The sequence below is a fragment of the Chironomus tepperi genome, unplaced genomic scaffold (genome assembly GCF_022539635.2).
Source record: "Chironomus tepperi strain 1889 unplaced genomic scaffold, CSIRO-AGI_Ctep_v1 contig_364, whole genome shotgun sequence".
NCBI lineage: Eukaryota > Metazoa > Arthropoda > Insecta > Diptera > Chironomidae > Chironomus > Chironomus tepperi.
In genome coordinates, this window is record NW_027226486.1 from 755,570 (window position 1) to 781,390 (window position 25,821).

Below are 25,821 nucleotides of genomic sequence, written 5' to 3' on the forward strand. Positions count from 1 at the left end.
ATTAAAAATTTAAAAAATTGAAATAATTTTTTTTTAATTTAAAATAATTAAAACTATTTAAAAATTGAAAATTTAAATAAAAAACTTCATAATTTTCAAAAACTTAAATAAAAAATGCGATAAAAATTCAAAAAAAAATTAAGAAAAATTCAAAATTAAAAAAAACTCAAAAAATTCAAATTAAAATTAACAAAATAATTCAGTGACGTCAACAATCCAAAATATTCAGCAACACCCCCAACTACCCCCATACAAATCACCTAAAATTCAAAAAATATGACGATAGACAGCAAAACCAACCAAAATCCAGCATTATCAATTAATCCATCAAATCAAATTAGTAAAAATATCACAATGAATCGAAAATATTCAAAAATGGACATGCTACGTAGACTTATAAGCATAGGAGTCATTCTTCAATTACTAGGTAACATTGGTAAGTAGACCAACATATTTACAAGTCATTATTTCCCGAAGCCATACAAAGACTGTCAACGGAATTGAAAATAAACACAAATTATTGTTCATTTTTGAAGATTTTTGATTGACTTTTTTTTTGTATTTACTTTACTGCTACACGAGCACTCGTAGACAATTGTGTAGGCTTTGTGCTGATTTCGGCTCTTTTTTTTGTTCATTTCTCAAAGGAAATTTAGGCTGTAGAAAGAAAAAAATAATTTTCCTATTGACTTGATTTATTTCTTGTTTGTTCTTGGTCATCAATAAGGAAATAAATAAATACTTAGGAAGGCACAAAAATTATGTTTGTACAAAAAAAGTCACGAACTTCTTTTTTTGGCAGAAATCAGAAAACAAAATTTTGCAATGGGAAAATATAATTAATTAGAAAGCAAAATAAGAAGCTTTTGAATAATTGATGGGATTTAAAATTGTTTACGTTATTTCATGATAAATTTAGACGCAAATGTTCAAGGTTCTTTAAAGCTGTGTTTGGGTTTTTTGGTAAAATTTGAGACTGGAAGGTCTGTCGCTATTTATGAATATGATTTAAGGTGGTCCAGGAGAAGCTTTAGAATTGGAATAATTGAGTTAAGGGTCAATAAATTGGAATGGTACCCAGACCCTCCCTCTTCATCTAAATCTGGTTCTATCACCGGCTTCCGCCTGCCTCCTTCCAGGAATTCTTCGATATACAAGCTCGCTTACCATCCACAAAGTCTGATTTAAAGACCTTGTTTAGTCTACAAGTCTTCAAATAACATGTCCAGCACATCGGAGCCTGATTACTTTGACTCTTCTTGTAATATCAGCCTCTACATAAATCTGGAACCCTTTGGGCTCCCTCTGGAATTTTAAAGATCACTCTCAAGTGTTATCAGCTTAAACAATCAATTTTGAAGAGTTTTCGGCCATAAATTTGGATATGCTCTAAGTTATGCCCCTAAAAATACATAATTTCATCAATTTTCATTCAAATTCAGTTCCAAAAATACAAATTTTTCACGATAAATTTAAAAATATCCTCCACATCGCTTTAACTCAACCTGGCACAAATTTAAATTACAAAAAAAGGTATATTCATCTGTAAATTCTCATTTATGAAAGGTTTTCAAAGGAATTAATTAACCCCATCCAAAGCCTTTTCAATTTAACCTTTCAAAAATTTTGTTCCATCTTCAAGCAGCCAAAAAAAAAATCCACAAAAAATATTTTCTCATCACAATCGGATGTTTCTCATTTTTATGTCCCAAGGCCGCATTTTCCACTAAATTTTCCACTCGTTTTCATTTTCATTTAATTTTTTTGAAATTTTTTTGTATATTCGTCTGTGCTTTAATCCTTTTTAAAAAAGGAGAATGAGTAGGAACATGATAAAGAAGAGAAACAACAAGCAAACAAACAGCAATAAACAGATTTTCATGTGTCACATACAAAAAAAACTTCTCATACCATGTGACACATGGAGTGGAAAGGCTGGGAACAAAAAGAGCTGCAAACAAAATGAAAGTTTTTTTCGTATTGCGTGAGATGTAAAAAAGGTCCTCGAACATTAATTTCCTCATTTTGTCCCTTTTTTTGTCTGTGTGTGCTTCTTGTTATCTGTTTAATAGCTACTGTTGCCGCGTACGTCCTCATAAAGTAAATTAAAGGCACCAAACAGTGATGTTATAGAAAGTTTTCTTCTGTGAAATAACAATAATAATACAGAAATTTTTATGTATGAGGATGGAGTAACGTTTATAGGGTTTTGAGTATGGATGGGTATTTAGTGGATGATATTGAGGGAGCGCATGTTGTATAGATTGTTGCATGCTATGTGAATTTAAATAGATAACTCAAGCATCACACAACATCAACGCTACTTTGCATCTTATTGCTTATTACGTAGCAGAGACGTGGCAGCAACGTAACAGAGACTTGGCAGTATTGTACCAGAGACGAGGCAGCGACGTAACAGAGACGTGGCAGCAACGTAACAGAGACTTGGCAGTATTGTACCAGAGACGTTGCAGCGACGTAACAGATACGTGGCATCGATGTAACACAGACGTGGTAGCGATGTAAAACCAACGTGGTTGTGAAGTAACGGCAAGGTGAGCAACGTATCGGTGATGTGGCAGCGACGTATTGGTGACATGGCAGTGATTTTAAGGCAACGTGGCAGTTACGTTACGGCAACGTGGAAGCAACGTAAGGGTGTTGTAGGAGAGATGTAACAACGACGTGGGAGCGACATAAAGGTGATGAAACAGTGACATAACTAAAAAGTTGGCCTATTTGTAATAAGAAGCATCTGTTGCTTAATTGCGTGCTCCATGCCACAATCACAGAGTCCTTCTAAATGTGACACATCCTCATCTCAATCCCCCATAAGACAATCTGCACAAATCAATCCACCCCATCACTTCCAAAAATCCTGTCGATTCCCACACACAAAAAAAGTATATTCCCAAAACTTTTTTCTTCACTCCCACACCGCCATTCAGTGGTTCCAATTCTATTGTGTGTGACTATAATTAATGAATAAAAGACACAGGGAATAGCAGTAAGGATGTACACATAGAGAAATGTGACTAATTATGAATAGATTACTCACTCGGGGCGACTAATTGAGAATTGAACCGAAAGGTTGGCTCTTTACTCTTTTTTTGGTGTACACATGAGCCTTTTCTGTTCACTTGCTGCTTTAAGCCCCGGAAGGTGGGAATTGAGAACGAGAAATTAAATTGCTTTTGCTTCTATCGTTGATGATGATACTGATGAGGATCAATGACATAAAAAAGCGAAGCAAAATGAGAAGTTCTGCGAAAGAAATGAGAAAAGTACGTTTTGGGGATTTTTCGGCAGTAGTGAGTGAATTGTAATAGGTTTAATGCTCATTATAGACACATCCCAAATGGCATTGAATAAAGAATCGGATGAAGTTTCTTTTTTTTGCCACCTTTTAAGGTAGGAGAAAATCTTTATGAGAAAAGTATTTTTTTTGAAAAGTTGGATGTGGATGGAAAGATGGGGTTGTTGTGCTTAGTCTGTCTTGATGGCTGGTTCTACCAACCCAATCGTTGGAAAGTGACTAAAGGCTAGTCAAAATTCTATCATCCGAAATGAAATAAGCAGCCATTAATCGACCGGAAGTTAAGTTATAAATCTGGCATTTCATAGTCAGTCCAACGATTGCTGCCTGTTTTGCTCAAGTGGAGCTAGCTTTCAGTTAGTAAATAGAGAGTCTTGGTTACATGGAGTTCCTTGGAGCGTTCTTAGGGTTGACTAACAAGTGAATTGATTAGTGTAATAAGCAGTTATGTTGTAGTTGTTGATAGACATGCTTCAGAAAAGTCCAGTTAGAATAAATCGGCGTCAGACTAAGGTTAGAGCAGTACAATTCAAAATTTAGCATGAAACATGGAATTAAGTCGGTATAGTATTGTTCCCAGACTCTATCTTAGCCAGATACCATCTTAGCGTGTGTTTAGGGATGGTGGCTTGCTAGACCAACGAACACTGAATTTATCAGAGTCTTGTTTGACTTCGACTCAATTCGTGACTTGGATAGACTGCTTCCCCGACGAAAAATGAAGCTAGCAGCGACTAGGGCCACATGTATTATGTTTTTGAATTCTGTGAATCGAGTGCCACCCGGGAAATCATCAGTAGATTGTTAGGCTCACTTGATTGACAAATAAGTGACTGATTAGCTCCACATTCTTAATTCAATACTAATTCTGCCATTTTTATTGTAATCCCTAAAATTCCTATCCTACAATCAACCAAATGCGTTCCAGTCCAATCCTAAATACTCAAAAACTCAATCTCATTCAACAACAATTTTTTGTATATGCCATAGAAAGAAGCTTAAAGCGATTGAAAGGCAGAGGATTATACCTTTTAATGTTAATGAGTTTTAAGGCAATAGAGGAGAAAATTTTTATTAGAAAACTTTTTTTTTTCCAGTGAAATAAGAAGTAAATAAAAATTGATGGGAATTTTCATGTCGTTCATGCCTTCATGTGCTTGTCACTAGACTGAGAAAAAAAAGGGAAACAATATTAAGTAATTGAATTTCCATAATTTTTAATGTGTATGTAAATTAAACATTATTTTTATATTTCTATGGATTCCTAAGTCTATCTATGGGAATTTTTCATTCCATTCCTTGCTGTCGTAATAGACATGATGAGTATAATTGAATTAACATTGTTGAGTGATTTTCTATGCCTTAACCTTAATTTTTATGAATATTGAAATTTATTAATGTAATATATGTAATGTTTATGTCAATGTCATATGAGGTTGTGGACTTATTAGCATAATTTGGATTGTGGGGTTTCTAGTCATGTTGTATGGACTCAATTGGATGACTTAAGTGGGAATCAGTGAGATTTGAGGCAGGTCTGGCCATTACAAGCAATATTAAGCTACAAAACTCACAAATTATCCATCAAAACCTCCAAAATCCTCAACAATCACCAAACCTCTCACTACCAACACCCCATCCCCCTCCCATCACATCCATTCTCCATCCACATCACCATCTCCAACCATAAGTCACGCCATCACCACCCCATAAATCCTCTTACACTTCCTGTATAAAATGACTAAAAAAAATGAAAAATTACATGACACAGAACAATTTGCATTATCTAATCCAAATCACCTTGTAGTAACGACTAATAAATGCCAAGCCCAATATTACATTTTTCACCACACGAAAAATAATTTGTGTCTTATAACGAACCCTTTTCACAGCCCGGCAAGCGGCGGGGAGAAAATTACACCTGAAGAGAAAGAATAAATAAGTAAATTCCGTAGACACATTCAACAGCGGAGTGGAAAGTATGGTTGGATTTTGTTTGTGTCCTTGTGGGGATTTTGGTGGGAATTTTAGGAAATATTGAAAACTTTCTAGGGGCGCTTAACCTGAATGGCATATTTGTAGTCTCATCTAGTCTCATCTAGTCTCTCAGTCCTTTCAATCCTCTCTGTCCTCTCAGTCTTCTCAGTCCTCTCAGTCTCTCAGTCTCTCTCAGTCTCTCTCAGTCTCTCTCAGTCTCTCAGTTCTTTCAGTCCTCAGTCCTCAGATAGACCAACTATCTGTCCACTTTCAACACCAGGAATTTCCACCAAATCATAAAAATATGAGCGTGATTCCAACAAATTTCCTCATTCCTTAATCTTAATGTTATTAAAAAAAATCACGATGAAAATGCTTAGCAAGGCATGAAAAAGGAGTCAAATTATGATTATGATGAAGGAAGGCATGAACAAAAAAATAAAAAATAGGCGCTCACCTCAACATTATGGCTTCATTTTTTATTTATTTATGATTCAACGTTCATTCAAATGAAAAGAGCAAGGCATGTAAAGCAGAGAAGCTACTCACTACTAATAAGACACGAAAAAAAAGGTGTGGTGCAAAAGTAAAGGCAAAAGACTCATAATTGGCATCATCATCGTGGCATGCGATATCATTTCACGGTGTTTTTCAGTTGTTTGCATTGTCCGACCGGTGCTGTGTTGGGCAATAAAAGAAATTAAATTATTAAAGTTATATCCATGCCTTATTAAATGGAAGCGTGAGCTTTATGCTAAGTTGAGCTCACAATTGAGAGGAATTTGGAAGTTTTGGATGGAAAATTATAGTCGATGGATTTAAAGAGAAGCTTTGATGATGCTGTGGGTTGAAAATTTTCTGTTCTTGGAAATAATTTTCATCTCTTTTGAGTGGATTTTGGATGTTTCCGTGCTTCTCAGAAAAGCCTTTTTAGGATAATTGAGTGTAATTTAGCGTTTCTTGAGTAAATTTGACGTAAATTTTTCATAGTATTTGTTAATTAAATTCTAATGATTGTATCCAAGAGGGTATTTTCATAATTCTGATGAAATTAAGCGAGATTGAACAGGTTTATAGATATAAAAATTATTAATGTTGAAGGTTGTTGAGACTTTTTGTCTAAAATTCTTGAAACAATTGATTCGCTGTTAAGGGAATAAAGGGATTATTAAACCTAATTCTTGGAAAACTTAAGCACAGCAGTTTTATGTTTAACAATAAGCTTCTTCAAGTGACTATTCTGTATTCGTTGCTCTTAATAGTTTGTCTACTTAGCTGTCTGTACAAGTCAATTGTTAGTTCATTCCAAACTCATTTTGAATTGAATGAATTAAATAATTGCTTTAAAATAGGAGCCAAGCTCGTCATGACTCTAACTTGGTGTCAAATTCAGTTTCATCCTGCATCATGCCCGCATCATGCCAGATACTCGCTGGTCTGTTGCTGGATTTTAAATCGATCAATCGACTTGTGTTATTCGCAGAGCTCGAAATCGATAACAATTTCATATGAAGTCGTTTCAACTTATGTCGACTTTTCCATACAAAATATGAGTCGACTTCAAGCTCTGGTTATTCGACATGCTTCTTAACAGATGCTTAGATAACATAACGCTATCCAATTGTTAGTAACTGTCAATAAGTTGATACTCTTTAAGTGTAACTCTTCAAATTGAAAACGTTCGAAAATTTCGTAACCTTTAGAGATGAAGAGGGTCTAGAATTTTGCGAGAATAACCTCAATAGTCTTCTTGAAACATACAATTCTAGTTGAGGATGTCAAAATTAGTTGCTAATTCGAGCAGATAATGACGATGGTGACTATGTGAGCGTTATGCTTTCCAGAAATCTAGTTCCCGAGATCTGGGCGGAACTTAATGAATTTCCAGATCCAAGTCTTGACATCGAGAAACCATACTAACCATGTCAATTATTATATATTAGTTTAAAAAACATTTTCATCCTCATATCAAATGTCATCAGCAAAATGACTTGATTAAGAACAATCCAAAGAATCCCATGAATACCCATCAATTTCACAACCTTAATACTATTTAATTTGATTCTCAAACAATTTTTGTTATCTAAAAAATTTCCACATTAAAAGTTCCCCAAGCAATAATTTTCTCATGTCATACAACCTCAACCAAAAAAAAAAAGCTCGTTAACTCTCGCCATAAAATTTTAATATCCACCCCTGTTATTATCAATTGCTAATTTCCTGTGCCTTTAATTTCTCAATATTCATTCCAATTAACCAATTACACTTAGGTTTTATAACTTTTATATTAGTTTAAATTGCATATTTATTTTACTTTTTTTATTCTGAGTAGCCCATCCCCATTTCCTAAAACTCAGCACATATTTGAACACACACGAAGAAAAGCGTCAGCAGCTAATATAAAAAAGTGAGAATGAGGAGAAATTTTCGGCCATAAATGGCGTATAATTAACGAATGAAAGTAATCATAATTAAGTTATCTTTCATCAGTACTCGACTACCTTTTTGTGCCCTTTTTATTTTCTATTTGTTTAAGCCCAATGGCGTCAGCCAATCCCACGGAATTTTCATTTCTGCAAACACAACAAAAATTTTTATTCCTTTATATTCTAAGCACGACGTCTAATGACGATAATTTTATTTTGAAGTTTCGAGACCTTTTTTTGCTATTTTATTTGCATATTTTGACATTTGTGCTTTTTTTTGTTGGTAATGAGACAGGATGGTTGGGAGGGTGTTGTGGGTTGGATGAAGGGATAGAATGGGGATTAGAATTGTGAACTTGTTTTTGGAGTTGATTTTAAGACAATGCTGTCAATTTTGATCAAAAAGTATTGAATTGCTCTATTTTAGAGGTTGTGTTACTTGGAAATACCCAGTTCACTACTCTACTGTAATCATATAGTTAACAGTAGATTCTTGTGAATATACTTATGTAGCAATAAAGACACATTATACCTCAAAACTCAGGTATTCATACTCAATACTCGAACTAAACTTCATGACTAGAACGGCAAAATGAAAAAAAGAGCTCCGCAAATTAAACAAGAACTAAGGCATCCATAGAGATGAGTTCATAGGTTGGCTATTTGATCTCTTACCATCTTGTTGCCATTTACAAGACTTGAGGGGTCCTCTCCGAATGTCTAGAGATTCCACATCTACACCACTATGTCCTTTTACTTACTTACTAGAACCATACTCCAAAAAAAGGTCTAGATTACTACAAATGGCCTTCCATCCAACTCTATTGCATCCAATATGACATAACTTACTTACTTCGCTGGCCGTACAGACCAAGTGTGATCCATGACCTCCGTCAGTCAGCTTCTCCTGAAGCTGGCCCTATCGCTGGCTATCGCTTGCCTATCATCAATTACAAGTGTGACACTATTTCTGTCGACAGCTTCTTTCCTTGCCATAAACCAGCATTCAATTTATGTAGTCAATTACACCCGACCAGATCCAACTCTGACATCCAAAACAAACAAATAAATGCAAATTGCTTAATTTACACATAAAATATTGCCAAAAAATGTTCACAACCAAAAATAATTTCGTAACCTGCACCCACCAAGAGATGAAAAAAGGAATAATTCATCACTAAAGGGAATGTTCGTAAATTACGTGACGCTAAGAAAGGCAATTTTACACCCCACTTTGTCCTCATCTTAATCCTTGTCACAAATTCATGAACTAAGGTTCGGGATGCTTCAGACAATTGCAGTAACAGAGACCCCCTAAGCATGACTTAATTCCCGAACATCCCCTAACATTCCCTTCCACAAAAGTAAATTTGTTATTCATTTAAATTTTACATTATCTTCCGACAGTGCCAGAATTTTTTCAGCAGCTATTGAAAAACGCAAAGACACATTATTTATGGCTTAAGTCGTAAGCGAAAATAAAAAAGCTTTTTAATTATGTGCTGCTATTTACGTGCTCAAATTAAATTATTCATGGATGTTCCATTCGGATGTGGAATCGTGCCAGTAATTTTTCTTGTGCCCTCACTTCCATTAAGTGTAAATGTATATGCTGTTTTTTTTTGTATAAGAATGGAGTCATTTATCAATGGTTGGTTTAGTTGGAGCTGATATGAAGCACATACAGACACACATACAAATGTGCACACACATGTTCATTGTATGAAGTAATAGGGAAAATGTGATGTGGTTTTCAGCATAAATGAACAGAAAAGAATCATTTATAAATAATGTGGAGTTGTAATGTTGTTGAAAAGAGCAATTGAAGCGTGTGAAAATGCTTTTTCCCTATTGTGCTTTAAAATGAACAAGTTCTAGCATTTTCTTAAAGATCCGATTATGGAACTTGGAATGGGAAAGCATTTCTTAAATGTAAAATGTAAAATCAATCGAGATGTTTACTCAACAAATGCTGCCAATTACGCAAAATGAATCTTAATGACGAAGGAAATTGCGAAAAGAGAGAAAATACGAGGAAAAGCTTATTAAGGATGGAGGAATTTTAATTTTTTTTTTTATATTCAGCAACTCTTAAAGTTGTGTGGGGTGAATAGCAAAAAAAAAAAAATTATGCAAAATTTTATGTAGGAAGTAATATTTTGTCTTGAATGAAAAGTTTTTTTTGTTGTGGCACAGAATTTTGTGAGGTTTCCTTCAGCTTGTCTTACTGTTCAAATTTAAAGAGTAAAGTCTGTGTACTCAAAGAATTTAGGATTTTTCAATTCAATTTTCTCATTAATCAAATCAAAATCAGTGTTGGTGTTTTTGGGTGTTTGCATTAGGTTTGAGAAAAAGTTTGAATCAGTTGTGTCTGAAGCAAGGATAAGAATTATTCAAGCAAATGATGTAGCTTATTAATCTATTATCAATTTAGTTGCAGTTGCATAATGATAAGAGCGTCGACAATTCGTTTTAAATGGCCGAGCTCAATTAGACTTCAAAGGAACAATCTAGTCAAATTTGGTAGCTTAGTTGTCCTTTGAACTAGATATGCAACTAATCAAACAACAAACTTAATTGTTGTCCACACGGCAGTCAAGCGAATCTTTTAGTGAAAGCCAAGAAGCTACTAAATGACGACTCAGATACTGTCATTGAGATAATGTGACTTGATCCTAATAATACAGTCCACTTTGCTACCATGAAGACAACCTTGATTACAATCCTTCCTAACATCCAATATCCCACAAAACCCATCAAGTCATCAACACTGTAAAAAAGCTCATTTTTAAGCCTTCTTCTTCTACAAACAAAATAATCTTATTGCCCTTCATTCATCATTTGTTGTTAAACTTATTAAATAAATTTAAAGCTCTTCTTCTTCCTTTTTGAAATCATTTTCGATTAATTTATGTGGGTGGAAAATCAATATTGACATAAAATTCTATGAACAAAGAAAGATCTGTACTATTTGAAAGAGAATGTTTATGGAAGAAATGAAGGAAATGAAAAGGATTGTTCGATAATGATGTCTATTATAGCAAGCATTACGCAGATTTAGACCCATTTTCATGGAAGTCACATCCATTTTGATGAATTTTCGAGACCCTGACCTGGATTAAAATCGAGATTACATGGGATTGAGAGTCAGAAGCCTCGACCACGTCTGAAAATCCCTAATGGTACATCGAGTTAAGAATCAAAATGGTTACTCTGGTCGACGTGACTCTGGTATCGATTCGGATTCGAAAAAGTTTGGTTCCATGTCTCTGTTACGAGAATTCATACTTTAGGGACAGTTCACTAATTTTTGTTACCGAACAATGACTTTTTTTTTCAAAAATGAACAATAAAATTCTGGGAATTCCGGAAGCTAGTTGAATTTGGTTGACCATGCTTTAAGCTATCTTAAAACTAACTTGGAAACACAAACATATGAGCTGATTTTCCACTAAAGTATACCAAGAAAACACACAGTAGATATAAGGTCAATTTATTTCAACTAATTCTCTACACATCTAATAGATATGTACATAGTCACACAATAATCCACACAGTTGACCTTCTGAATATTCCAAGAATGAACTTTAGATGTATAAGACTTCACACAAATCACAGCACATTAATTTATCTAAATACCCAAAATCTATTTATTTTCATAAAAGCATCATCCATAATATACGACGACACACTTAAAATGTGTAGCATATGAGAAAGCACAAAAAAAGGCAAGGAACATCTGCAATTTATGTGACTCATTCGCGTTCTCAAAAGAAGAATTTGGCAAAAAAGCTTCGTGATTCATATTAGATTCACACGTTGTCGAAATGTGCTCGACTTAACATTATTGACACGCAAAAACACACAAAAATGATGACTGCAATTGACATTAAATTTCATGGATTTAATCATTTATTTTTATTATTATCTTTCATTCGCAGGTCTCAGTAATGGTGCTATACGATCGATACGCCTTGTTGTTGAGCCAGTTGCTGTACGACGTGGACAGAGTGCAACGTTAAAATGTCTTTACGATTTAGATGGTGCACCGCTATTGTCTTTGCAATTTTATCGTGGATCGGGTGAATTTTATAGATATTCACCATCACAGCATCCGATGAAAAGAGTTTTTCCATTATCTGGAATAAATGTTGATGTAAGTAGAATATTATGAGATATGAAACATAAAATTGTGGAAGTTTGAGAGACGATTGATGAGTTGATGGTCGGTTAAGCGAATTTTAAGTAAGGTTATTCATCATATGGCTGTTTTTTGAGGATATGGAGAGTCTTAAGTGTCTGAAAGACCGAATAAGCTGCACTGGATCATCCCTGATTGGGTGTATAGACGCCGTTCCCATCACTTACGTCACTGATGGGACAAAAAAAAACATTTCAATGACCTAGAAGTGCTCTTAAGGCACCGGGACAGTTGTTTTTGAGTCAGTTTGACATCGAAAAATCAATTTTGCTGCAGCGTATTGCTTGGACTTATATGTCATAGAATGCTGGTCCAATTTAGGCTACTCTGGTCCAATTAAGCACACCCTGGCCCAATTTAGGCCACTTTGGTCCAATTTAGGCCACTCTGGTACAATTAAGGCCACCCTGATCCAATTTAGATCATAATTACTAACAATCAATGGCCAAAAGCTTGGATATGTTCACATTCGAGACATTATAGCATTTAACCTAGCTCAAGCTAACTAAATACTTAGCATAACTCCTCAAATCAGATAATTCGTACCACCAAAAAATAACCTTTACAGCCACTCAGCCAAAACAATCTCCATAACCCCACCAAACCCATAAAAAACTTTTGCTAATAAAATATGATCGAATGATTATCTATCTCAGATAGCGGTCGAGGGAGCTTTGCTATTGGAATTGAAAAATCTATAAAAATATTACGAGTGAAATAGTGGAATAAAATATCACTTTTTAAGAGTCATGAATGCATGACATAAAAAAAATATTTAACGTCATAAAAATGAGAATGAGAAGCACATAAAAAAAATAATATTTTTATGATGACAGAATATTCTTTATGTGTAAAAATGCATTCAAATGATTACAAATGATATTGCTTGTGATTTTTATCATGCATCGAGATATCAAAATAATGTGGATTTATGAGCATCAGACACTTACAGACTTAAATGATGAGTCTTTTTTTCATGTTTGAGAAGTTTTTTATTCTATGGAAATGAGTAATGGTAAGAATTTTTTTGAGGGGTTTTTAATATTGCGGATACTGTAGAGAGTCATTGGATACTGGACAAAGAAGTGCCCCCAAGAAGTATAGAGTAAGTTGAGAGCAACTCTCACAAGTGTGCTCATTTCGTATATTCAAGATGAGCAAGCTCTATGATCTTTGCCTGTTAGAGGTAGGGAGTAATTGTGCTTGAGACTGGACCAGAAAGAAATATTTGGAGCCGTTTACATCCGTAAAGTTAAAACTTACTGTTTTCAATCCAGGGATTGATTTATATGCAATTCCGAAATTTTGGAAATGAATCCCGGGATTACGTACATTTTGATCCTGGGACTGAGAACCCTAAAAAAACTAGACATTTTCATCAATTACCCCCTGCTTCTGAGCAATACGTAACAAGTGAACGGCCAGTATTGTGTTTATCATCTCCTCGACTTTGATGATTATATCGACAAATTCAGTGAATGATACTCCAAATCCCCAGCACTCCAAACCGCCTGCACTCAATCCTAGGCTTACACTTTATAGTAAGAGCTAAACTACTCCTTAGATTACATTTTTGTCTGAAAATTCCAACTGAAGAATTAAAGCAGCATTTTCAGTTTGTATTATACCAAAAAGTAATTCTATCCGAAAAATTGGAGCTTCATATTGATAACCCGAGCGGCACAATACAGATAACTGAATTTTCAACTGTAAAAATTGGTCCAAATCAGTCTTAACAGTGCTGCTAAAACAACTTCACGTTTTCATATACATAAGGTGACTCAAAGGATAAACTTTACAAAATTGTATAATTTTAGAACCCTTGGATGCGTCTTAAGACCGGTGTCTAGCAAATGTCTACCAATTAAGTCCCTAAGATTGAAACCATAACCGTACCGAGCCATATTGGCTAACAAATGTAAAAAACCCCTCAATAACCCCCGCAATTCACCAAACTAAAATTCAGCAGTCACTCAACAATCCAAAAACATCTCAAGTATCTTCAGCATTCTCATCAAACTTCAACATAATTCCATCATTATTATTACAAACTCCTTGAACTTCTCAAAAAAATAAAATTATATAAAGTTAAATGATCTGCAGCACTTGAAAAATAAGTAACAAAAATTTTCCCATAATTTTATTAATCCACAGACGAATGCATCAAATGCTACTCAAGTGGTAATTAAAAATGTAAGTTTTGGACTCTCGGGGAACTTTTCATGTGAAGTGACGGCCGATTCACAATCATTTTCAACAGCATCAGCAGCAGCACAAATGACTGTAGTTGGTGAGTAAATTAATTTATAGAAATTAAGTGGAATTTTGAGTTTTAAGCATGCAAAATGAGTCAGGCATCTGTAAAATGATGAAATATTAATGATTAATTCTCACTTCTATGTCCGTCCACAACAACAACAATAAAAAACTGTGACAAACCAAAAACTTTACCACATACAGAGTTGCCAGAGTCACGTCCAACATTATGGACAGAATATGATCGTTATGAGCCGGGTGATGTGCTGAGAGCAAATTGTAGTTCACCGCCATCGAGACCACAAGCTGAGTTAACGCTTACAATTAACAATATTGTGGTGAGTAGCTTTTTCGTATTTAGTGCTTTTTATTGTTATTATTATTATTCCTATGATACTAAAAATACATGTCATATAACTGGGAGGAGTGTATAAAGTTGGAACGATAATAAGAAAATTTATAACACATAAAATAAAATAAACAGCACGATGTTCTGTGCAGTTGCATATATATGAATGCATGTGTGTAGGTGGTTGTTAGGGGATGTGATGATTATTTCGGTATCGGATTTTGATAGTTGTTTGGGACTTTTAGTTTCTAATTTTTGGGATTTTAGTTCAAATGTTATAATTTTAAGTGGTCCACGCGGGCAAATTGACATCATGGCGCAGACGGTTCTAATAATTTGTAACAAAATTTGGGATAAGGCCAGCATTCGAGTCAGATGGGAATCTTTTTGTAGTAGCCTAAGCTCCACATCGTAGCATGGTTCCCGAAATTGAGGGCTTATTCAGATTTGATCATGTATTTTGATGATTTTTGTACATATATAAATCAGTGCGTTTCAAGCCTCAATTAAGTGGACTCAATTTTGGAAGCAACTGTACAATTCAATTTGGAGACATATTCACAATGCAGAAGGGTTTCTGGACCAGTTGAATCCGGGCGTTCCTCTGAATACTGTCAATTATGCTTTAAACTACACTCCGTGCCACAAACTATTCCCTATAAAGTTTAAACTACTTCCGGCCAAGAGTTTGTTCCAAGTGTAGAATACGCTGCGAAAATGCTAGGCTAAGATCAACTAGGATATTTAAGTAGGGCTCGTTCAGTTCAACAATGCAGACTTGCAACCTTGGACGAATTATGAGGAACAGCCTAAATATGCTGCCCTAAGGACTTAAAATGCAGGAAGTGGAGACCTGTGCTTCTTAGTCGAACCCAATATTTAAGTATAAGAAGTTCTCAAAAGCATTTTTTGCCGGTTAGTGATTGTGTTGGGATATGCCATGATGGATTGGGCTCGATTCCATAAAACATTCGAGTTTTATCGTAACGTTGACTTTACACTATAATATTCAAGTCTCCTTTGAGCTCAGCATTACTAGAAACCATAAAGCACACCCTCCAGCCAAACCATAATTCATTAGCCACAAAGTCGACAGTTTCAAACGCCGTGCCAATTGACCTTTTATTATCCACAACAAACCTCTAATTTATGCTTATCCCTGTTGTATTCTTATCGCATGACCAAAAAAACTCCTTCCATTTCCTTGAATTCCCTAACAAATAATAATAAAATATGTTAACAGCACTTAAAAATATCCCCCGAAGCACATTCGTATTTGCTTTGTAAAATGAAAAGTTTTTAGTTTTTTATGTCGACACACACACAAAAAAGAAGGATCTGAGAGTAGAGCGACCGTAATGTTGATATTTCTTCAGGCATAAAATGAAAAGAAAAAGATGAAAAAAAGGAACTAAAATTTATTTTATCCTAACAAGTTGAGCTTTTTGAAAAACATTTCATATGAAGCTTTTAATCCATTTCAACATACATGCAATGGCAATGATAATATTTTCACAACTATAACATGATATGCAATGAGTTGCAAATGCCACTCTCAAATAAGATCCACACACATGCATGAAGTTTTGTGCTAACAAAAACATAACGTAAGAGATTTATTCCTTGCTTCATATGTGCATTATATGTCCAGTTTATGTATGGAACTTCTTTCATTAGAACAACTTGAGGTTGGCAGTGCAAGACATGGCATGAAACAAAAATATTTTCACATGTCACAGGATTTTAAAAATGTTGAATCTTGTTTGCCTTTTTGCACTGTTTTGATGGTTTAACTTGAAGTTTATTTTTAAAAATTTAGAAGTTGTAGCTTTGGAATTGACTTGAAAGTTGCTTTAATACTGAGTATGTTGACTTAAATGTGGTTTACTTGGTGAGGTTGTAGACTAATGGTTATGATGTCCTTTTACATACTCCGCTGTGAAAATGAAGTCGTTGTTTGTTAAAAAAAGCCACAGCCATGTGTCTGTTGAACTAAAGTTGTGTCTGGTTATGTCTGCTTAGCTGCTTGTTTACAAATAAACGATTTCCAAGAAATAGACTTATTAGCAGCTATTTTAAATTTAATGTGGAATAAAAAATAAATTTTCACTGCTTGAAATTGACATCTAAATTCCTCGATCAGTACATATTGAAATATAGCCTGACTATCCCAAGCTACTCAATTTGGTAGCTTTGTGGATGCTTCATGACAGCGACCTCCATTTGCTGGTAATTAAAATAGCTTTGATGAAGTATTAAATGCTTTGCTAAATTGCTTAATAGAAAAGCCTTCTTCATCTGATTCCCACGGATACATCAAACCTACGTCATACATCTAAAAATTCAATTTAATATTTTTTAAATATATTTTTCCAGCTCATTGTTTAAAAGAAAAGAAAATATAATTAAGAGAAATCCGTTTGATAATTTTAGATTTGAATAAGAATGAGTTTTATAAGTTCAAGCAAAAAAGCAACAAAAAAAGGGGAAAATGGCCATTAGCCAAATTAAATAAACTTTAGAAATGAAGGATATAAAAGAAGTTTATCTTAAGAAAATAAATTTAAATTTCAAGCAAAAAAAAAAAATCCAATAATTTTGAAAAAAAAATAAAAGTTGTATATATGAATGAATTATGGCATAGAAAACTTTCTACTTCAATTAGTATAATAAAGTTTCGATCGAAGAAAAGCAAAAAAGGGGGAATGAATGTGAATTAATGAATAAATAGAAAAGTTTTAGTTCCTCAGTTCCTCATGAGATTTTGCTTTTTTTTGGGGCTATTGAATTCATAAGATTAATTATAGATTATTCAATCAGGACAAAGAAAAATAATTAAGACGAGAAAATTAGAGAATAAAAGAACTAGTATGTAGCTTAATCAAAAGCATTGAATTGCATAATTCCGGTATTGATTGAATAATTAGAAGTTCCTTGAAAAGGAATTTCTTAATTATTGCCTTTTCTTTTGGTTTTTGTGAGAATTTATTGGAAGGTCTTTCTTAGAAATTTTGTTTCTTTGTGACTTGTGGATGTATAACACATCTGTTAGTGATTAACATTCCTTCTTGGAATTCAATTTAATCTATTTAAACAGAGAAATTCAATTAAATTATTTGTAAAGGCATGGAAATTGCTACATTTATCAATTATATTGCTAACGGCAATTAGCAACACCTTCATGTCATTTAAATATTTTGCTGTCAACATGAGAGTGTGGTGATGTTCTAGTGATTATGATATGCTGGTTGGGTGCATTTATAATTATATTCCGAGCGATACAGTGCAGTAAATTGCATTTTTTGCAGTAAAAACGGTACAATCTGGCCAAATCTATACTTTACCGTCAATCCATAAGGGTATCAAATCGAGTATCGCTTGTTACCGCCTTTTAACTGTCAATATCAACGAAAATCAATATTTTAGACCAGTGGTTGAAAACCTATGAGCCGCGGCACACTGGTGTACAGTCCAGAATTTTTTGGAAACACAATGAACCATATGCCGAGTGCGGTTTTGGTCAAGGCTTACCATTTTGGTCTTCCACGTGAACTAAAAAGTTGTCTACCGCTGTCTTAGGCAATCTAGATCAATAAAAGCAACAATCATTCCTACCATAAGTCACCCCATCTAAAAATCATACAATCAGTCACAAGAGCACTAACCTAACCCAATCCATTAAACCTCCATTCATGCAAATTCAAATTATTTCAATCCAAAACAAAAAACATCTTTTTCACGCTCCAATTTCATCAACATCTGCATACTACACATAATGTCGGTCATCTGTCATAAAAATTTTACATCAACTGCATCAAATATTTGAATTGTGAGTCCATTTTGAGCATCAAAAAATTGACATTTGGTATCTCAATATCAATTTATATTGCGATAAAATCAATATTGGATTATATTCACGACTCAATACGTATTCAGCTACATATTTACAATTCAGTGAAGCTAAAGCCAAGCGATAACTCAAAAAAAAAAAGATTTCCTCCTTCCCGACTGAATGCGGATTTGTTATCAGCACATTGTGGAAGTGAGTGAGAAAAATTATACAAAAAGCAAACATACATACAGCAACAGCAACAGCAGCAGCAGCAAGTAGAGAGAGAGAGAAGAAAATATTCATTGTGTCTAACATTCTGCCTTGTTGCTGCTTGCCTGCTTTTTATCTCGTAAAGCATAAAGTAGCAGCATTTGATGCGCAAATATTTTCATAGGATTTTTCTATAGCTACAATGTACACAAGTACATATGGCATATACATATCTTTGACTATGACAAACATTGACGATGATGCACACACAAAAGGAACGGCATGTGACAAATATTTTAGATCCAAGGCTTTCAATCTTTTTTTTTTATGTTCATAGAAGTTTTGAGAGCTTTGATGTTCGTGATTTGTCTATGAGATTTAGCGAAGTTGTTGGATGTGATGTAGTTAGATTTAGAATGTGATGCTGTTGATGACACAGATTGCTGTATAAATTGCATTGCTAATTTGAAGTAAACCGCAGAACAGAATTTACTCGACAGGGACTAAATGGGACGATAAGTTGTCCATTTTGAGGTTATGGTATATTAATAAGATCCACTGGATGTTGGTTGATTTGACTATATTGACCATTTGCTTGAGTCCTTAACTAGCTCTTTTGTGTTCCTTTATAATTATCCTTCCATTCTTAACTCAACTTGACTTTCCTAAAGATGGAACTCAGGTTATTAGGGTCGATTGGTTGACAATCACCGTCCTTGGTGTGCCTCTTGCTGCTTTTTGGCTGCTTGGTGTCTCTATAGATCACTATTATCAAAGTATACCTGATTAAATTGAAAGTTTTGGTCTATGCCGATGGTGGGCAACCTGTGTGCCGAATGTGCCAAATGTCATGAGTCTCATGTCATTTGTGGCTTCGATCATAGCTTACAACTAAATGTATCTAGACAATTGGCATACTTGGGTCTAGGCTCTGGTATTGAACCATTCACATATTAAGTAATGCTCTTAGGGGATGTAACGAATGAGTGGCCCCTAAAGCTCTTCCTCATCCAATACCAATCATTCCCACAAATTAGGCTACCTAACAAAATGCGCTCTATCCACAATCCAACTCAAACCACTCCATTACTTCCACTTCTATATCCATAGATGATAGAGATTGAGAATGTTTGTCATAAAATTTAATTGCATTCTATTGTCGACAAGTTTTAAGCTTTGATGCTTCTCCATTTCAGCCTCCTTTTTATATCCTCCCTCCACTCACTCCAGCGACCGCAACAATTTCAAATTTTATTTCCTTACTTTTTATTTTATCTCCTCGTCAGTTGGATGATTGTGTCTATAAATGTGCAGTGCTTGCTTTTTAGATTAAAAAAAAGCTCCTCTTTTTTGATGATGAAAATTGAAAAATGCTCATGTGCACTCAGTCATTCACAGAGGAATTTACCGCAAACATGATGACAAGGTTTATGTGTGTGCTACCTAGAATGTGATTTTTTCACTCCAGATCTCACTTTTTAAATGTTGGCAAATTCTTGATGCATACTTTGCACAAGAAAATGTCCTTTGAGCTTTTAATTTTAACCATTTCCAGTTCGCTGGCTGTGTATCCACATTTTTGTGTCCCTTTTTGCCACCTTGAATAAATCTTAAAAATATTTCTTGATTTTACTAAGTGTCTACGTGACACAAAACTGCCGTGAATGATGGATTCCATTTTCATCATGTGCTCTTTTTTTTGTGTATGTTGAGTACGAAGAATTTACTTCAATTCAAAGTTGTTGCTGCTACCCACTCAAAAAAATAACGTTAATGCTCTTTTTGTGAGATTGAGATGTGATGAGGTAAAGACGATGGCTGTGGAAGGTGTGAAAGAGGTTGGCGACAAAAAGGTCGTGATGATGGCGTTGCCAAGCATTTAATAATTTGTTTCGTCGGGGCAACGTGAAATTTACCATGATTAAGAGTCGAGTTGTTGTGGCTTTAATTTGGAAACTGACGGTGGGCTTTGGATTTTGTTTTGGGATTTGTGAATGTTTTTGGTTGATTTTTGAGATTTATTTCGTTCTGTAATGCCTCTTTTTGGGGCTTAGTCATAGACAAATTTAGTCACAGCATATGAATCCGCCAACGACAGCTATTGACTATATTGACTGAACCATGGCGGAACCTTGACTGAACTATGAAAGAACTTTGACTGAACCATGACGGAACCTTGACTGAACCATGACGGAACCTTGACGGAACCTTCACTGAACCATGACGGAACCTTGGCTGAACCATGATGGAACCTTGACTGAACCATGACGGAATTGTGCCGTTTTCATTCTCAGATTCATTCAGATTAAGGATTATAAAACATAACAACATCAACCCAGGCTTTGATCTTATTATCGTTCCTTATAAAACCATAAAATTAATGTCCAGTTTTTAGCATGTAAATCATCCAAAATTGAAAAATTTCTAATCATTCCCCTCATTTCTATCTTCCTAACATCATCCAGGTCTACTCAGCAGATCTCCAATACTTCAAGACAATTGAAGGACGAACAGCATCAAAGATCAACATGCGAGTTCAATTACAAAGCATTCATTTTGGCGGTGGTCCAGTGATGAGTGGTGGTGGACAATTAATATTACGATGCACGGCACAAATAGGAAATTTCTATCAAGAATATACGGAAAAGGAATTGGGTGTGCCACAAAAGGATCCAATTCCAGCGAGAGGTGAGTTTGTTGGGTTTTTTGTGATGCATAGAGCAAGCTATCGAGAGTTTGGTCATTTTGGCTTACTCTGCTCTTAAGAGTTTGTTCTTTGCGTGTTAGGGAATGTATAGCTCTAGTTCTGAGTATGGATAATGTGGCTTTATGACTAGTAAAGCTACTCGAGTAGCACAAATCGGTTAATCGATCCACAACTCGACATCTGATTGACTTGACTTAAGTTTGATGAAGGATTTGAACCGGAAGAGATTAACCGATTTGTGCTATTTGAACTAGCCCTTCCAGAGACCGGTTGAGGTGTGGTAAAGTGACATCACTGACGTACAACTCAGTCATACTAAGTAGATCACCTAACTGCTCAAGTGATGTGCCTTTACCTCACCGTACCAAACAAATGCCGAAGAAATTACCCCCCGGGCTGTTTTGTGGAATTTGAGGTTGATTATTAATAAAATTATAGTAAAAATATTTATGAATATAAACTTGATTTACGGCCAATTAAAATATTCAAATAAATTATTTCAATTTTTTGAAAATAAAGTTTTTTAATTGAATTAATTCTTTGAAATCTCATTGAAAATTTATACAAACTAGAAATTATTAATATTAAGTTTCTCTGACCTTCTTGAATGTTCTAAGTAACTTAATTAAAATTTCATTTCTAATTCTGAACCACAACTTGGAGCTTATAGTGAAAGTTTTTCGATTTAGAGCAAAAAAAAAAAAATCCTTTCTTGTTCTGCTCGTAATTTTTTATATTATTATTAAATTTCTTCTTATTATTAGACAATTGAGTAGGAGAAATTTTTCTATGTGAATCCCTCAATTATGACCTTTTTCTATGAGCAACATCGAGTTAGTTATTTTAAGGAACATCAATTTTTTTGTGTTGTTTTTAAATTGGTTGATAGGGGGATGAATGGCGTGGGATGGATGGAGATTCCTTGAAAAATGATAATTTTGTATTAAAATTTTAAATGAATTTTGTCAAAATTGATAAAAATTTTATTAGAATTTAAGAATTTAAATTACAAAATTCAAAAGTTTAAGAATTCAAAAATCGTTCAAATTTAAGTTTTAAAATTCAAAAACTATTCAAATTTAAAAGTTTTAAAATTCAAAAATATTTCAAATTCAAAAGTTTTAAAATTCAAAAATTGTTCAAATTTAACAGTTTTAAAATTCAAAAATCGTTCAAATTTAAAAGTTTCAAAATTTAAAAATTGTTTAAATTTAAAAGTTTTAATTTTCAAAAATTGTTCAAATTCAAAAGTTTTAAAATACAAAAATTATTCAAATTTAAAAGTTTCGAAATTCAAAAATTGCTCAAATTTAAAAGTTTCAAAATTTCAAAAATTGTTCAAATTTAAAAGTTTTAAAATTCAAAATTTTTTCAATTTTCAATATATTTCTATACAATAGAACTCCCCCTATCACTTAGCCTTTAAGACATGCTCCATTGACTATTCAACTTCCTGAAACCTTTTCCAAATTAGACTATCAAAAACCTCAAATTCCACAAGCATCAACATGATGATTTAAAAAAAAAAAAAGATTTTTATAAAATAGAAAATTAATTAAAAACTTTTTTTTATTCTCTTTTTTTATTTCCATACCAAAAAATGTTTGCTGCTTCAACAAAACAACATCAACAAACTTTTATTTCCCAAAAATAAAATAAAACCGAAATCGAAAAACAGTTACGTCGTCAATTGCTGTAGAAACAAGAAGTGGATCACTTACATACAGCATCATAGCATTTACCTTCATCACATTGATATACCAACAATTTTCGAGATAGTTAAATTAAGATGGAAAACTAAATAATAACGATGAAAATCTAAAAGATAAAGTTTTTCCACTTCCTTCTCCACAAAATTTTTCAATTTTATTTTTATGATTTTATCAAAACTGATGAATGAGTGTGTATATGTAAAGATGCTTCTATCCACTTTTTTTTTGTTGTTGTTGCTTCAAACATTGAGAAGTGCATCGTACATGTAATTTTATATTTTATACTTTTAGTGAACATGTAAAAAAAAAGAAGGAAATGTTATCTCGTTTTTAAACTTTTTTTTCTGCTTCCTCGTTTGATGCATTCATTGTTTCATGACATGATGTTGAATGGATATGAATGGATATGATGCAGAAATCAAGCCTTTGAAATGTTGATTGAAATGAAGTTTGTAAATGGATTTAAGGGAAGAGCTGGAAGAGCTTTGAGCGGGGTTTATGAGGATATCGACATCGATTCCTTCACCATATTCTAAGTACTTGCTTACTTCTCTGACAATACAGAATGCAGTGGTGGTGTAGTATTTAGAGTGACGGCCTACCGACCCTAATGACCCAGGTTCGATCGCAGGGAAACTCTATTCGGATACGGCTGCTTTTTCACTGTTTCTGGACACATCAACTTGGTGTATGGATTCATGGCACACGAATTGTATAACTAGGTACATTATTGGAATAGTTGTGTTCAAAGCCTAGGATTATGCATACTCTGGGACATGCAACTGCGCAGAGTTAATGTTGAATTCGGTTCAAATCTAGTAAAAGGTTAGCGTAAAACTGGATTGCAATATTGATCGATTAATCTAGAGCTGGACAACCTGTGTGCCACGGTACACTAGTGTACTGCCAAAAATTATGGAAATTCCATGAACCTTATGTTTTGGTCGAAGATTCCCATTAAGATGTGACGGGAAAAGTAAAAGGTTGTCCACCATATTAACCTATTTGGAATCAAACTTGATCTTCCATTTCCCCAAAACTTTGCAACATTGAAAAATTTACCCAATTTACCCAAATTCAAGTAAAACTCATAAATTGAGTTAAGTAACACAAAACCGAACGTTTGCTGATTTTTTCATCTATCTTTTTCTGTTTGAAACAGTTGTGGGCAACCTGTGTGTCGCGACACACTTACTTCTAACTGTCATGAGCTTCATTCCAAGTGTTCAGCTCCTGTCGACTCTAACCACTATTTTGTCCCATAAAATCCAAAAGGTTGCCCACCACTGACTTTAAAATGAAGATAAATATTGACAGACAAGCAAACGTATGTAGGTAAAGAGAAGCTCCAAGGAAAGATGCTTTCGAAAAAAATTGAGAATGAATGCGAATGTACGTGTTGCATTATATAACATTTTAAATACATTTTGGAAGACAAATGAGCTCGTGAGGAATGTGATTTGTTAAGAAGAGAATGGAAGAGCTGAACAATAAGACGGAAAGTTCAAGGAGAGAATGAGCTTGTATACTTTGTATTTTGTTGAGGTTTGAGGTGATTTAATGGAAATTTTCGGTTTTCGTGATTTGAATTTTTTGGGGGGATTTTAATGGTTTTAGAAGTTGATTTTGGATGGGATTAAAGGTACATGGCGTAGAAATGGCTGCAAATTCGGCCTCAGTGACTCTGACACCAGGTCAAATTTACTCTAACCCCAGGGCAGCTTGACTCTTAGCCTAGGTCAGATTGACTCTTACCCCAGGGCAACTTGACTCTTAACCTAAGGCAGATTGACTCTAACCTCAGGGCAGCATGACTCTTAACCTAGGTCAGATTGACTCTTACCCCAGGGCAACTTGACTCTTAACCTAGGGCAGATTGACTCTAACCTCAGGGCAGCTTGTCTCTTAACCTAGGTCAGATTGACTCTAACACCAGGGCAACTTGACTCTTAACCTAGGGCAGATTGACTCTAACCTCAGGGCAGCTTGTCTCTTAACCTAGGTCAGATTGACTCTAACACCAGGGCAACTTGACTCTTAACCTAAGTCAGATTGATTCTAATCCCAGGGCAGCTTGACTCTTAACCTAGGTCAGATTGACTCTGAAACCAGGTTAGCTTGACTCTAAGCCCAGAGCAGTTTGACTCAATCCCCAGGGCTTAGTAGATGTGCTATGAAGCCCAGCTCGAAATTCGGCCATTTTCATGCAGTTTAGTCACAAATTCCTTCAAAATGCTAGTATTCATACCAACTTGCAGCGACTACCCTGCACTTCAACAGAATACTCAACTTTAAATGAAAATATTTATCAAAAGCTTGATTATCTCTTAATTATACTCAATCTACATCCACAACTTCTATCAATAGAAGAGCTAACAATGCAAGTTAAATGAAACAATGAAAATAAAAATAAAAAACGAGATGAAAAAAAGGAGAAAAAAATGAGAAAGAATGAACAACTTTTTTTATTATTAATTTGTTTCATATATGATTGTGATATAAAAAAAATGAAAAAAGAAAAAAATTAAAAAAAATAAAAAAAAAATTAAATTAAAAAGCGATTTGTAGAACAGAAAAAAGTTTAATGTGAAATTAAACAGCAGAAAAAGGAGAAAAAGTTAAGGTTAAAAGTAAGTTTAATTAAAAATTTAATACATACACATAAATATGATAAGTTTATGTATACATAAGAATATGCATACATGGAGAAAAAAAATTATAAATATGAATATATATACATACATGAGATACAAGTTTTGTGCAATAATTGTTAAGAGAAAAAAATGTTATCAGAATGAAAAGTGGAATTTTTTTTATTATTCATAGAGTGGGAAA

At 34.1% G+C, this 25,821-nt stretch overlaps 1 protein-coding gene across 1 annotated transcript; it reads left to right on the top strand.

Annotated features, from left to right (window-relative positions):
* The first annotated feature begins 94 nt into the window (after positions 1 to 94).
* On the top strand, positions 95 to 25,821 carry LOC139095320 (uncharacterized). The gene is made up of 6 exons (XM_070646644.1): positions 95 to 436; positions 11,661 to 11,875; positions 14,075 to 14,210; positions 14,381 to 14,514; positions 21,033 to 21,255; positions 22,953 to 25,821. The coding sequence occupies exons 1-6, from the start codon at positions 277 to 279 to the stop codon at positions 23,051 to 23,053; spliced, it is 969 nt and encodes a 322-aa protein (XP_070502745.1). The 5' UTR covers positions 95 to 276; the 3' UTR covers positions 23,054 to 25,821.

Coding starts and splice junctions, on each gene's coding strand:
- LOC139095320 (XM_070646644.1), top strand. CDS start 277: ATGACGATAGACAGCAAAACCAACCAAAATCCAGCATTATCAATTAAT. Junction 11,876..14,074: donor TATCTGGAATAAATGTTGAT/GTAAGTAGAATA, acceptor ATTAATCCACAG/ACGAATGCATCAAATGCTAC. Junction 14,515..21,032: donor TTACAATTAACAATATTGTG/GTGAGTAGCTTT, acceptor AACATCATCCAG/GTCTACTCAGCAGATCTCCA.